The following is a 15,723-nucleotide window of genomic DNA, read 5'->3' as shown; positions in this document are numbered from 1 at the left end:
TCGGTGGTAGTCACAAGAAGGTGAATACGTAATTGAGAAAATAATTAATTGAGTAAGTAAATAAGTAAGTGAGTAGTATTATCTCTTACTATAGCAATTTACTATTATCTACATAAAACCACTCATTTCCATGAAGTGTAAATAAGTGAAGTTGAAAAACAGAAATGAAAACGGAGAGAAATTCAGAAGAGAGGAGAAGAAGGAAATCATTGATCCAACCACCTATTATACCAATGATCATAATAACAATTGAGTGAGTCTTGCATCTGACTTTAGCTTCTTCTCTCAATCTTTCTATTTTTCTGTTGCTTTCAATTTATACCAATTGAATAATGATTGTAATGTGTTAACCTTTTTCAATGTTCCATCATGACAATAAACTAGATAGTCTTGTTCATGTTGTTGAGTTGAATTGATTTGATTAAATTGATAGCATTGTTGTTGTTTTTGTTGTTGGTTATCCTGCTGCTGCTGCTGCTGATGATGATGATGATGATGATGATGATGATGGTGGTGATGCTGGTTTAGCTTTTCTTATAGATTTGCTAATTTTATTTGTTTCAGACAACCAGTCGAACGTTGATGATGTTGCATGTCCCACGATGTCATTGGGAGTTCAAGTAATTGTGTGTTGGATGTGGAAAATAAAGAATGAGGACTGAGTGGATTGGAGAATTCTGGTCGACCAGGGATGTTCGATTGTCGGTGGTAGTCACAAGAAGGTGAATACGTAATTGAGAAAATAATTAATTGAGTAAGTAAATAAGTAAGTGAGTAGTATTATCTCTTACTATAGCAATTTACTATTATCTACATAAAACCACTCATTTCCATGAAGTGTAAATAAGTGAAGTTGAAAAACAGAAATGAAAACGGAGAGAAATTCAGAAGAGAGGAGAAGAAGGAAATCATTCATCCAACCACCTATTATACCAATGATCATAATAACAATTGAGTGAGTCTTGCATCTGACTTTAGCTTCTTCTCTCAATCTTTCTATTTTTCTGTTGCTTTCAATTTATACCAATTGAATAATGATTGTAATGTGTTAACCTTTTTCAATGTTCCATCATGACAATAAACTAGATAGTCTTGTTCATGTTGTTGAGTTGAATTGATTTGATTAAATTGATAGCATTGTTGTTGTTTTTGTTGTTGTTATCCTGCTGCTGCTGATGATGATGATGATGATGATGATGGTGGTGGTGATGCTGGTTTTGCTTTTCTTATAGATTTGCTAATTTTATTTGTTTCAGACAACCAGTCGAACGTTGATGATGTTGCATGTCCCACGATGTCATTGGGAGTTCAAGTAATTGTGTGTTGGATGTGGAAAATAAAGAATGAGGACTGAGTGGATTGGAGAATTCTGGTCGACCAGGGATGTTCGATTGTCGGTGGTAGTCACAAGAAGGTGAATACGTAATTGAGAAAATAATTAATTGAGTAAGTAAATAAGTAAGTGAGTAGTATTATCTCTTACTATAGCAATTTACTATTATCTACATAAAACCACTCATTTCCATGAAGTGTAAATAAGTGAAGTTGAAAAACAGAAATGAAGACGGAGAGAAATTCAGAAGAGAGGAGAAGAAGGAAATCATTCATCCAACCACCTATTATACCAATGATCATAATAACAATTGAGTGAGTCTTGCATCTGACTTTAGCTTCTTCTCTCAATCTTTCTATTTTTCTGTTGCTTTCAATTTATACCAATTGAATAATGATTGTAATGTGTTAACCTTTTTCAATGTTCCATCATGACAATAAACTAGATAGTCTTGTTCATGTTGTTGAGTTGAATTGATTTGATTAAATTGATAGCATTGTTGTTGTTTTTGTTGTTGCTTATCCTGCTGCTGCTGCTGATGATGATGATGATGATGATGATGATGATGGTGGTGGTGATGCTGGTTTTGCTTTTCTTATAGATTTGCTAATTTTATTTGTTTCAGACAACCAGTCGAACGTTGATGATGTTGCATGTCCCACGATGTCATTGGGAGTTCAAGTAATTGTGTGTTGGATGTGGAAAATAAAGAATGAGGACTGAGTGGATTGGAGAATTCTGGTCGACCAGGGATGTTCGATTGTCGGTGGTAGTCACAAGAAGGTGAATACGTAATTGAGAAAATAATTAATTGAGTAAGTAAATAAGTAAGTGAGTAGTATTATCTCTTACTATAGCAATTTACTATTATCTACATAAAACCACTCATTTCCATGAAGTGTAAATAAGTGAAGTTGAAAAACAGAAATGAAGACGGAGAGAAATTCAGAAGAGAGGAGAAGAAGGAAATCATTCATCCAACCACCTATTATACCAATGATCATAATAACAATTGAGTGAGTCTTGCATCTGACTTTAGCTTCTTCTCTCAATCTTTCTATTTTTCTGTTGCTTTCAATTTATACCAATTGAATAATGATTGTAATGTGTTAACCTTTTTCAATGTTCCATCATGACAATAAACTAGATAGTCTTGTTCATGTTGTTGAGTTGAATTGATTTGATTAAATTGATAGCATTGTTGTTGTTTTTGTTGTTGCTGATCCTGCTGCTGCTGCTGCTGATGATGATGATGATGATGATGGTGGTGGTGATGCTGGTTTTGCTTTTCTTATAGATTTGCTAATTTTATTTGTTTCAGACAACCAGTCGAACGTTGATGATGTTGCATGTCCCACGATGTCATTGGGAGTTCAGTAATTGTGTGTTGGATCTCGAAAATAAATAATGAGGACTGAGTGGTTTGGAGAATTCTGGATCGCTGAAGAAATCTGGATAAGTTGCAGAAACTATATTCTACAGACAAACAGCAGATAACAATTCAATTCAAACACACAAATCAAGCGTATTTATACAAATATTTATGATCGATATTGTCATAGAAAATTTTTAAACATTAATCAATGATTTCATTAATTGACCGCTATTTAACATTTAATCGATCGTTCATCAATTGACCTATTTGCACATTTAATCGATAGTTCATCAATTGACCCCGATGCAAATATTTAAACATTTAATCGATAACATCATCGATAAGATGAAATTACAAAATATGAGTTTTGGGGATCTATCGTCCCCAACAATGTTATAAACTAGATTGTCCTGTTCATGTTGTTGAGTTGAATTGATTTGATTAAATTGATAGCATTTTTGCTTTTGTTGATGATGATTATGATGATGCTGATTTTGATGTGGATTTCGCTTTTTCTAATGGATTTGCTAATTTTCTTTGTTTCAGACAACCAGTCGAACGTTGATGATTTTGCATGTCCCACGATGTCATTGGGAGTTCAAGTAATTGTGTGTTGGATGTGGAAAATAAAGAATGAGGACTGAGTGGATTGGAGAATTCTGGTCGACCAGGGATGTTCGATTGTCGGTGGTAGTCACAAGAACGTGAATACGTAATTGAGAAAATAATTAATTGAGTAAGTAAATAAGTAAGTGAGTAGTATTATCTCTTACTATAGCAATTTACTATTATCTACATAAAACCACTCATTTCCATGAAGTGTAAATAAGTGAAGTTGAAAAACAGAAATGAAAACGGAGAGAAATTCAGAAGAGAGGAGAAGAAGGAAATCATTGATCCAACCACCTATTATACCAATGATCATAATAACAATTGAGTGAGTCTTGCATCTGACTTTAGCTTCTTCTCTCAATCTTTCTATTTTTCTGTTGCTTTCAATTTATACCAATTGAATAATGATTGTAATGTGTTAACCTTTTTCAATGTTCCATCATGACAATAAACTAGATAGTCTTGTTCATGTTGTTGAGTTGAATTGATTTGATTAAATTGATAGCATTGTTGTTGTTTTTGTTGTTGCTGATCCTGCTGCTGCTGCTGCTGATGATGATGATGATGATGATGATGATGATGATGGTGGTGGTGATGCTGGTTTTGCTTTTCTTATAGATTTGCTAATTTTATTTGTTTCAGACAACCAGTCGAACGTTGATGATGTTGCATGTCCCACGATGTCATTGGGAGTTCGAGTAATTGTGTGTTGGATCTCGAAAATAAATAATGAGGACTGAGTGGTTTGGAGAATTCTGGATCGCTGAAGAAATCTGGATAAGTTGCAGAAACTATATTCTACAGACAAACAGCAGATAACAATTCAATTCAAACACACAAATCAAGCGTATTTATACAAATATTTATGATCGATATTGTCATAGAAAATTTTCAAACATTAATCAATGATTTCATTAATTGACCGCTATTTAACATTTAATCGATCGTTCATCAATTGACCTATTTGCACATTTAATCGATAGTTCATCAATTGACCCCGATGCAAATATTTAAACATTTAATCGATAACATCATCGATAAGATGAAATTACAAAATATGAGTTTTGGGGATCTATCGTCCCAACAATGTTATAAACTAGATTGTCCTGTTCATGTTGTTGAGTTGAATTGATTTGATTAAATTGATAGCATTTTTGCTTTTGTTGATGATGATTATGATGATGCTGATTTTGATGTGGATTTCGCTTTTCTAATGGATTTGCTAATTTTCTTTCTTTCAGACAACCAGTCGAACGTTGATGATTTTGCATGTCCCACGATGTCATTGGGAGTTCAAGTAATTGTGTGTTGGATGTGGAAAATAAAGAATGAGGACTGAGTGGATTGGAGAATTCTGGTCGACCAGGGATGTTCGATTGTCGGTGGTAGTCACAAGAACGTGAATACGTAATTGAGAAAATAATTAATTGAGTAAGTAAATAAGTAAGTGAGTAGTATTATCTCTTACTATAGCAATTTACTATTATCTACATAAAACCACTCATTTCCATGAAGTGTAAATAAGTGAAGTTGAAAAACAGAAATGAAGACGAAGAGGAATTCAGAAGAGAGGAGAAGAAGGAAATCATTCATCCAACCACCTATTATACCAATGATCATAATAACAATTGAGTGAGTCTTGCATCTGACTTTAGCTTCTTCTCTCAATCTTTCTATTTTTCTGTTGCTTTCAATTTATACCAATTGAATAATGATTGTAATGTGTTAACCTTTTTCAATGTTCCATCATGACAATAAACTAGATAGTCTTGTTCATGTTGTTGAGTTGAATTGATTTGATTAAATTGATAGCATTGTTGTTGTTTTTGTTGTTGCTGATCCTGCTGCTGCTGCTGCTGCTGATGATGATGATGATGATGATGATGATGATGATGGTGGTGGTGGTGATGCTGGTTTTGCTTTTCTTATAGATTTGCTAATTTTATTTGTTTCAGACAACCAGTCGAACGTTGATGATGTTGCATGTCCCACGATGTCATTGGGAGTTCGAGTAATTGTGTGTTGGATCTCGAAAATAAATAATGAGGACTGAGTGGTTTGGAGAATTCTGGATCGCTGAAGAAATCTGGATAAGTTGCAGAAACTATATTCTACAGACAAACAGCAGATAACAATTCAATTCAAACACACAAATCAAGCGTATTTATACAAATATTTATAATCGATATTGTCATAGAAAATTTTCAAACATTAATCAATGATTTCATTAATTGACCGCTATTTAACATTTAATCGATCGTTCATCAATTGACCTATTTGCACATTTAATCGATAGTTCATCAATTGACCCCTATGCAAATATTTAAACATTTAATCGATAACATCATCGATAAGATGAAATTACAAAATATGAGTTTTGGGGATCTATCGTCCCCAACAATGTTATAAACTAGATTGTCCTGTTCATGTTGTTGAGTTGAATTGATTTGATTAAATTGATAGCATTTTTGCTTTTGTTGATGATGATTATGATGATGCTGATTTTGATGTGGATTTCGCTTTTTCTAATGGATTTGCTAATTTTCTTTCTTTCAGACAACCAGTCGAACGTTGATGATTTTGCATGTCCCACGATGTCATTGGGAGTTCAAGTAATTGTGTGTTGGATGTGGAAAATAAAGAATGAGGACTGAGTGGATTGGAGAATTCTGGTCGACCAGGGATGTTCGATTGTCGGTGGTAGTCACAAGAACGTGAATACGTAATTGAGAAAATAATTAATTGAGTAAGTAAATAAGTAAGTGAGTAGTATTATCTCTTACTATAGCAATTTACTATTATCTACATAAAACCACTCATTTCCATGAAGTGTAAATAAGTGAAGTTGAAAAACAGAAATGAAGACGGAGAGAAATTCAGAAGAGAGGAGAAGAAGGAAATCATTCATCCAACCACCTATTATACCAATGATCATAATAACAATTGAGTGAGTCTTGCATCTGACTTTAGCTTCTTCTCTCAATCTTTCTATTTTTCTGTTGCTTTCAATTTATACCAATTGAATAATGATTGTAATGTGTTAACCTTTTTCAATGTTCCATCATGACAATAAACTAGATAGTCTTGTTCATGTTGTTGAGTTGAATTGATTTGATTAAATTGATAGCATTGTTGTTGTTTTTGTTGTTGCTGATCCTGCTGCTGCTGCTGCTGATGATGATGATGATGATGATGATGATGGTGGTGGTGATGCTGGTTTTGCTTTTCTTATAGATTTGCTAATTTTATTTGTTTCAGACAACCAGTCGAACGTTGATGATGTTGCATGTCCCACGATGTCATTGGGAGTTCAAGTAATTGTGTGTTGGATCTCGAAAATAAAGAATGAGGACTGAGTGGATTGGAGAATTCTGGATCGACTGAAGAAATCTGGATAAAGAAGGTGCAGAAACTATATTCTACAGACAAACAGCAGATAACAATTCAATTCAATTATCACATAAATCAAGCGTATTTATACAAATATTTATGATCGATATTGTCATAGAAAATTTTTAAACATTAATCAATGATTTCATTAATTGACCGCTATTTAACATTTAATCGATCGTTCATCAATTGACCTATTTGCACATTTAATCGATAGTTCATCAATTGACCCCTATGCAAATATTTAAACATTTAATCGATAACATCATCGATAAGATGAAATTACAAAATATGAGTTTTGGGGATCAATCGTTCCATCAATGACAATAAACTAGATAGTCTTGTTCATGTTGTTGAGTTGAATTGATTTGATTAAATTGATAGCATTTTTGCTTTTGTTGATGATGATTATGATGATGATGATTTTGATGTGGTTTTCGCTTTTCTTATGGATTTGCTAATTTTATTTGTTTCAGACAACCAGTCGAACGTTGATGATGTTGCATGTCCCACGATGTCATTGGGAGTTCAAGTAATTGTGTGTTGGATGTGGAAAATAAAGAATGAGGACTGAGTGGATTGGAGAATTCTGGTCGACCAGGGATGTTCGATTGTCGGTGGTAGTCACAAGAAGGTGAATACGTAATTGAGAAAATAATTAATTGAGTAAGTAAATAAGTAAGTGAGTAGTATTATCTCTTACTATAGCAATTTACTATTATCTACATAAAACCACTCATTTCCATGAAGTGTAAATAAGTGAAGTTGAAAAACAGAAATGAAGACGGAGAGAAATTCAGAAGAGAGGAGAAGAAGGAAATCATTGATCCAACCACCTATTATACCAATGATCATAATAACAATTGAGTGAGTCTTGCATCTGACTTTAGCTTCTTCTCTCAATCTTTCTATTTTTCTGTTGCTTTCAATTTATACCAATTGAATAATGATTGTAATGTGTTAACCTTTTTCAATGTTCCATCATGACAATAAACTAGATAGTCTTGTTCATGTTGTTGAGTTGAATTGATTTGATTAAATTGATAGCATTGTTGTTGTTTTTGTTGTTGGTTATCCTGCTGCTGCTGCTGCTGCTGATGATGATGATGATGATGATGATGATGGTGGTGGTGGTGATGCTGGTTTTGCTTTTCTTATAGATTTGCTAATTTTATTTGTTTCAGACAACCAGTCGAACGTTGATGATGTTGCATGTCCCACGATGTCATTGGGAGTTCAAGTAATTGTGTGTTGGATGTGGAAAATAAAGAATGAGGACTGAGTGGATTGGAGAATTCTGGATCGCTGAAGAAATCTGGATAAGTTGCAGAAACTATATTCTACAGACAAACAGCAGATAACAATTCAATTCAAACACACAAATCAAGCGTATTTATACAAATATTTATGATCGATATTGTCATAGAAAATTTTTAAACATTAATCAATGATTTCATTAATTGACCGCTATTTAACATTTAATCGATCGTTCATCAATTGACCTATTTGCACATTTAATCGATAGTTCATCAATTGACCCCTTGCAAATATTTAAACATTTAATCGATAACATCATCGAATAAGATGAAATTACAAAATATGAGTTTTGGGATCTATCGTTCCATCAATGACAATAAACTAGATTGTCTTGTTCATGTTGTTGAGTTGAATTGATTTGATTAAATTGATAGCATTTTTTGCTTTTGTTGATGATGATTGATGATGATGATGATTTTGATGTGGATTTGCTTTTCTAATGGATTTGCTAATTTTATTTGTTTCAGACAACCAGTCGAACGTTGATGATGTTGCATGTCCCACGATGTCATTGGGAGTTCAAGTAATTGTGTGTTGGATGTGGAAAATAAAGAATGAGGACTGAGTGGATTGGAGAATTCTGGTCGACCAGGGATGTTCGATTGTCGGTGGTAGTCACAAGAAGGTGAATACGTAATTGAGAAAATAATTAATTGAGTAAGTAAATAAGTAAGTGAGTAGTATTATCTCTTACTATAGCAATTTACTATTATCTACATAAAACCACTCATTTCCATGAAGTGTAAATAAGTGAAGTTGAAAAACAGAAATGAAGACGGAGAGAAATTCAGAAGAGAGGAGAAGAAGGAAATCATTCATCCAACCACCTATTATACCAATGATCATAATAACAATTGAGTGAGTCTTGCATCTGACTTTAGCTTCTTCTCTCAATCTTTCTATTTTTCTGTTGCTTTCAATTTATACCAATTGAATAATGATTGTAATGTGTTAACCTTTTTCAATGTTCCATCATGACAATAAACTAGATAGTCTTGTTCATGTTGTTGAGTTGAATTGATTTGATTAAATTGATAGCATTGTTGTTGTTTTTGTTGTTGGTTATCCTGCTGCTGCTGCTGCTGCTGCTGATGATGATGATGATGATGATGATGATGATGATGTGGTGGTGATGCTGGTTTTGCTTTTCTTATAGATTTGCTAATTTTATTTGTTTCAGACAACCAGTCGAACGTTGATGATGTTGCATGTCCCACGATGTCATTGGGAGTTCAAGTAATTGTGTGTTGGATCTGGAAAATAAAGAATGAGGACTGAGTGGTTTGGAGAATTCTGGATCGCTGAAGAAATCTGGATAAGTTGCAGAAACTGTATTCTACAGACAAACAGAAGATAACAATTCAATTCGAACACACAATTCAAGCGTATTTATACAAATATTTATAATCGATATTGTCATAGAAAATTTTTAAACATTAATCAATGATTTCATTAATTGACCGCTACTTAACATTTAATCGATCGTTCATCAATTGACCTATTTGCACATTTAATCGATAGTTCATCAATTGACCCCGATGCAAATATTTAAACATTTAATCGATAACATCATCGATAAGATGAAATTACAAAATATGAGTTTTGGGGATCTATCGTCCCCAACAATGTTATAAACTAGATTGTCTTGTTCATGTTGTTGAGTTGAATTGATTTGATTAAATTGATAGCATTTTTGCTTTTGTTGATAATGATTATGATGATGCTGATTTTGATGTGGATTTCGCTTTTTCTAATGGATTTGCTAATTTTCTTTCTTTCAGACAACCAGTCGAACGTTGATGATTTTGCATGTCCCACGATGTCATTGGGAGTTCAAGTAATTGTGTGTTGGATGTGGAAAATAAAGAATGAGGACTGAGTGGATTGGAGAATTCTGGTCGACCAGGGATGTTCGATTGTCGGTGGTAGTCACAAGAACGTGAATACGTAATTGAGAAAATAATTAATTGAGTAAGTAAATAAGTAAGTGAGTAGTATTATCTCTTACTATAGCAATTTACTATTATCTACATAAAACCACTCATTTCCATGAAGTCCCCAACACTCCTCTCCTTTTTAATAGTGGGCTTTCCTGGGGTCAACCTGCTTCCTGACTGTTGCTCGCCGTTCTCGGATAGGCCACCGTCTGGGACGTGTTTCAGCTTGTTGTTGAGGTTTTTCTTTTGGTGGTGTTGCCGGTAAGTTTAATGTGTCTAGCTGGATGTCAAGAGGAATGTTTGCTTCTGTTGATGGGCGGTCTTGGGCTAACCGTTGGCGTAACTGACTCCGATGGCGTTACCTTCTGTCGCTGCCTATCTCAACTTCGTACATGACTCGGCCATCTCTTCTGACCACTCGCGCTTCTGTCCATGGTCTATGGGTCGGTCTGTAATCACGGGCAAACACAGGACATCCCACTTCGTACGTGGATCGCTTTTCAAACTTTGTCCGTACTGGTGTAGGTGCATTACTTGGATGCATCAGGCTGTGGATCGTATTCCGTCTTCTTCCCATTAGGATCTCTGCTGGGGACTTTCGCTTCGGCAACGTCTCATTTGGTGTTGTTCGGTACACGTATAAGAAATTTTGCGACGCGTCTGCTGGCGTCCCCTCCCCTTTTGTCTTAGCCAAGGCTCTTTTAAACGTATCCACAAACCTTTCTGCTTGCCCATTCGACTGCGGGTGGTATGGTGGCGAGCGTAAGTGTTTTATGGCTAGTCGTTGACAGAATGACTGGAATTGGCTTGAGGTACACTGTGAACCGTTGTCAGATACAATGGCATCTGGTATACCATTTCGGGAGAAAATTTCTGTGAGGATCTGTATTGTTTTAGTTGTCGTTGGCGGTATGATAGGGTTGATTTCAGGTCATTTCGAAAGGGCGTCGACTACAACTAGATACATGGTTCCGTTAATCGGGCCTGCAAAGTCGACGTGTATCCTGGACCAAGGATGATCAGGTTGTGGCCATGAAACTGGTGGAACTTTGGCGTTCACTTTTGCTGCTTGCTGACACCGCATACATTTTCCAACCAATTGTGTTATATGTTGATCCATTAGCGGCCAATACGCATGACTCCTGTCTATGGATTTCATTCGTCTAATCCCCGGATGACCAAGGTGGAACTGTTTCAGCACTTTTGCACGAAGGGATTCTGGCACAACCACTCTCTCTCCGAACATCAGGCAGTCGTTTACAATGCATAGTGAATCCCGCCGCTGATACAGCTGTTTTATATCACCATCAAACTTCTTAGACGGCCAACCGTTGGTGACATAGCTCATAGTCATTCTGACGATGGGGTCGCTCTTAGGAGCATTTTGTATGTCCGTTGCAGATACCGGCAAAGTTCGTATTGCGGTCGTCAGATAACATTCGGCGTGGTCTTCCGCTAGCAGAGATGCGATTACCGTGTTTTCCTCAGCCGCCAACTGGTCACTAATGAGCCGTGATAAGGCATCCGCCTGACCGAGTTGTTGAGTGCGTCGGTACTGGATTTCGAAATCATACCCCAAGAGTGCTAAGGCCCATCTCTGAAGATGATTTGCTGAATGAGCTGGAATGCCAGATTTCGACCCGAATATTGCGAGTAAAGGCTTGTGATCTGTGAAAAGCGTGAATCTCCGACCGTACAGGAACTTGTGGAAACGGCGCACAGCAAACACGAGCGCAAGAGCTTCTTTTTCTATCTGGCTGTATTTTTTTCTGCTGGGGTTAGTGTGCGGGCAGCATGCATAACGGCTTTTTCCGATGCATCCGGGAACTGATGGGAGGTAACAGCGCCTAGGCCATACGCTGAAGCGTCTGCAGCTACGATGATCAGCATGGCTGGATCGTAGTGTGTCAACAGCAATTCCGAACTAATAATGGACTTCAGTTTACAAAAGGCAGCGTCACACTGTTTAGTCCAGTTCCAAGAGCTGTTCTTTTGCAGTAAGCTATTCAGTGGAGCGCGAATATCATGCATTGATGGAACGAACGCTGAGTAATAGCTGACAAGTCCCAGGAAAGAACGTAGTGACGAAACATAGTGGGAGTGGGCATCAGTTTGATAGCTCGGATATTCTCAGGATCCGGCCTGCGGCCGTCGGCGTCGAAAATGAACCCCAAGTACTTTACCGACTGCAAATAAAACTGGCATTTCTCTAGGCGTAACCGGAAACCGTTGTCACTGATGCGTTGCAGTACCAATGTCGTGCGTTCTCGTAGCTGTTCTAATGTCGTCGCTACAATTAAAATGTCGTCCGGATAAGCCGCGACTCCCGAGATACCTGATAGGATGGTATCCATTAGTTGCTGGAAAATAGATGGTGCAGTTTTGACTCCGAAAGGTAGACGATTATACTGGAACAAACCACGATGGGTATTGATAGTTAACAGCTCTCTTGATGCTTCATCTACTTCCACTTGCAAACAAGCATCAGCTAGATCCAGCTTAGCGAAAAACCTTCCCCCATTCAGCATGGTAAATAGGTCTGCGGGAACAGGTAGAGGATAATGATGTTGTTCCAGAGCTGCATTGAGACCTGTTGAAAATTCAGCACATATACGTATCGTGTCGTTGGCTTTCTTAATAACCACGATAGGTGCTGCCCATGCAGAGTAGGAAACGGGAGTAATAACTCATTGTTTTTGAAGGCGGTTCAATTCTTCATCTACTGTTTGTAATGTTGCATAAAGGACAGGTCTCTTTGGGCGAAAAACAGGCTTAGCCCCAGTTTTCAATCGAAGTGTTGCTTTCATGACAGAGCAGCGACCCAATCCAGGTTGGAAAATAGTTGAAAACTGCGTCATTAGGTTCCTCGTATAAGCTTCCAAATCATGTGGTTGTTGTCCTAGTTGGGGTTGTGATACCAGGTTGTATATGGTATTCAACGGGACATCAGCTAAATTTAAGTGATCGAACCAATCTAACCCGAGCAAATTTAGATCAGCTGGCGTTATGTAGCATACCCCAACAAATGCCAAATCACGGAAAGTAACTGTACATTCCATTTGTCCTAGCAGGTGAAGGTAATTACCACACGCAGTACGAGGCTTTTGCGTTGTACGCTGCAAGTTTGGGCTGCCCATTTTGGTCCAAGTCTTACGAGAGAGGATAGTGACATCTGATGCTGTATCTATTTGCAATCTAGATGAATGCCCATTAATGTTAACAGTAATAAATTTTCTCTGACCTGGTGATGAGCTTTGACACGAAGATACTAAGGTCAATGAATTGGTGCGGGATCCAGGAAGGGTCTTTTTGGTATTTCTGGATTGACTTGGAGTCTTCTACCTCAGACAAAACCCATCCTTATGACCGATAACCTTACACTTCTTGCATCGATGTTGCTTAATGGGCAGTTTCGAACGTAGTGCCATGCACCACATTGCCAGCAAGGAGCAGGAGGAGTCGCTTTAGTCTGTCGTCTCGGGATGGAGTGGGATGGACTGGATGAAGCGGGGACGTATTTGTTTTTGTAAAGTGTCTGTTGCACCGCTCGTACTTCAGATCGGCTAGGCCCACCATTCTGAACCATAGAAGTGTCTCGTTGCAGATTAATGAGACGTTGATATTCATTAGCTACATCACTCAGGGTGAGTTTCGGCTCTTGATCCAAACGACTTAGTAGTCTTGTTCGTAAGTCACTAAACTTTTGGTGCTGCAGGCTGCAAATAACTATTAGGGCTTTAAACTGATCTTCAGTCAAGGACTTTAACCGGAAGCGTTCGCATTCACGGTTGACGATGCCCACATGTGTAAGAAAATCATCATCTTCGTTCATAGTTAGCTTCAAAGCAACGATAACGAGTATTAAACAGTGACGAGTTATCGCCAAAATAATGGCTTAATGTTTGAACTGTGTCTGCAAATGATCGGTCACGTGGGTTCAACGGCAGGATCAGATTGCAATACTTGTTCAGCTCATTTGCACCCAGTTTACGTAGTAGCAACCGCACTTTCCAAGCATCATCTTGATTGGCGAAATCAAATTTAAATAGATCTTCATAACGCCTGAACCACATCTCAAAAGTAACATTAGAATCAGGATCGTAATGAAATTCAGCTATGCTGTTTGCGATGCTATCTACCGATGGTGCCGTGGTTGAACTAGACGTGCTTGACCGTAAGGGAGGCGTAACCTTGGTCTCCATCAACATTTGCATCAATTTCAGCTGCTGCTCAAGTAACAGTTCAAGTTTGGCAGGGTCCATAATCGAAAAACCACCGTCAACAATTTGTTATGGTTAGTTATTGCTTGAATGCTATTACTGATTCGTCTTACTCGAAGTGAACGAAGGATCAATGATTCAGCGACTCGATAGCTATTCTGGTTCGTTGTCCCCAACTCTGCTAACTCGATCAAGAAATCTGGATAAGTTGCAGAAACTGTATTCTACAGACAAACAGAAGATAACAATTCAATTCGAACACACAATTCAAGCGTATTTATACAAATATTTATAATCGATATTGTCATAGAAAATTTTTAAACATTAATCAATGATTTCATTAATTGACCGCTACTTAACATTTAATCGATCGTTCATCAATTGACCTATTTGCACATTTAATCGATAGTTCATCAATTGACCCCGATGCAAATATTTAAACATTTAATCGATAACATCATCGATAAGATGAAATTACAAAATATGAGTTTTGGGGATCTATCGTCCCCAACAATGTTATAAACTAGATTGTCTTGTTCATGTTGTTGAGTTGAATTGATTTGATTAAATTGATAGCATTTTTGCTTTTGTTGATAATGATTATGATGATGCTGATTTTGATGTGGATTTCGCTTTTTCTAATGGATTTGCTAATTTTCTTTCTTTCAGACAACCAGTCGAACGTTGATGATTTTGCATGTCCCACGATGTCATTGGGAGTTCAAGTAATTGTGTGTTGGATTTCGAAAATAAAGAATGAGGACTGAGTGGATTGGAGAATTCTGGTCGACCAGGGATGTTCGATTGTCGGTAGTAGTCACAAGAACGTGAATATGTAATTGAGAAAATAATTAATTGAGTAAGTAAATAAGTAAGTGAGTAGTATTATCTCTTACTATAGCAATTTACTATTATCTACATAAAACCACTCATTTCCATGAAGTGTAAATAAGTGAAGTTGAAAAACAGAAATGAAAATGGAAATAAATTCAAAGGAGATGATTAAATGCATTTCATTCCAACCATCAGCAGTAGCCTTTTTGTGGGAATAAGCAAACCAGCTTCCAGCTGTAATGGAAATTCCGACAAATGTATAGATCCTAATTGGGATATACATTAATCCGCTCATCCAACTGCATTGAGAGGTAAGCTTTAACTTGGAATCTTGAAGGGAAGTGGATAACAAGTTGGAGGACCTGGAAAGGATTGCCCAACACAGGATTGGATGGAGAATGCTGGTGAGCGGCCTATGCTCCTTCACGATGAGTAACAGGCGTAATTTAGTAAGTAAGTAATACGACAATGAAGATTGTACTCAATGTCACTAGGATAATGGTTTGAATAATTATTGGTTCATCCTCACAAAATATTAAAGGACCTTGTAACTTCTGAATGGGTGATCCCTATGTGTTAGAATGGTTTGTTTATTGGAACAGCTGAACTTTTTCGGTCCTACAAAGTCCGTTTGTTAAGCTCACATTATTTCAATGTGGTTGAACAGCAACAAAGCAAATACGCAACAAAACTGAATTGACGTCA

At 36.8% G+C, this 15,723-nt stretch overlaps 1 protein-coding gene across 1 annotated transcript; it reads right to left on the bottom strand.

The window, feature by feature from the left end:
- Window positions 1-9,902: 9,902 nt before the first annotated feature.
- MS3_00000306 (uncharacterized protein) lies at window positions 9,903-14,260 on the bottom strand. Its single transcript, XM_051208122.1, has one exon. The coding sequence runs from the start codon at window positions 13,099-13,101 to the stop codon at window positions 12,652-12,654; it is 450 nt and encodes a 149-aa protein (XP_051068380.1). The 5' UTR covers window positions 13,102-14,260; the 3' UTR covers window positions 9,903-12,651.
- Window positions 14,261-15,723: the final 1,463 nt, after the last annotated feature.

Source organism: Schistosoma haematobium, chromosome 2 (assembly GCF_000699445.3).
Source record: "Schistosoma haematobium chromosome 2, whole genome shotgun sequence".
In the NCBI taxonomy this organism is placed as follows: domain Eukaryota; kingdom Metazoa; phylum Platyhelminthes; class Trematoda; order Strigeidida; family Schistosomatidae; genus Schistosoma; species Schistosoma haematobium.
Note: the sequence above shows the minus strand (reverse complement) of the source record. Positions and strands in the feature narration are given on the sequence as shown.

Bases quoted from the DNA above. Each gene is read 5' to 3' on its own strand.
- MS3_00000306 (XM_051208122.1), bottom strand. From the start codon at position 13,101: ATGGGCAGCCCAAACTTGCAGCGTACAACGCAAAAGCCTCGTACTGCG.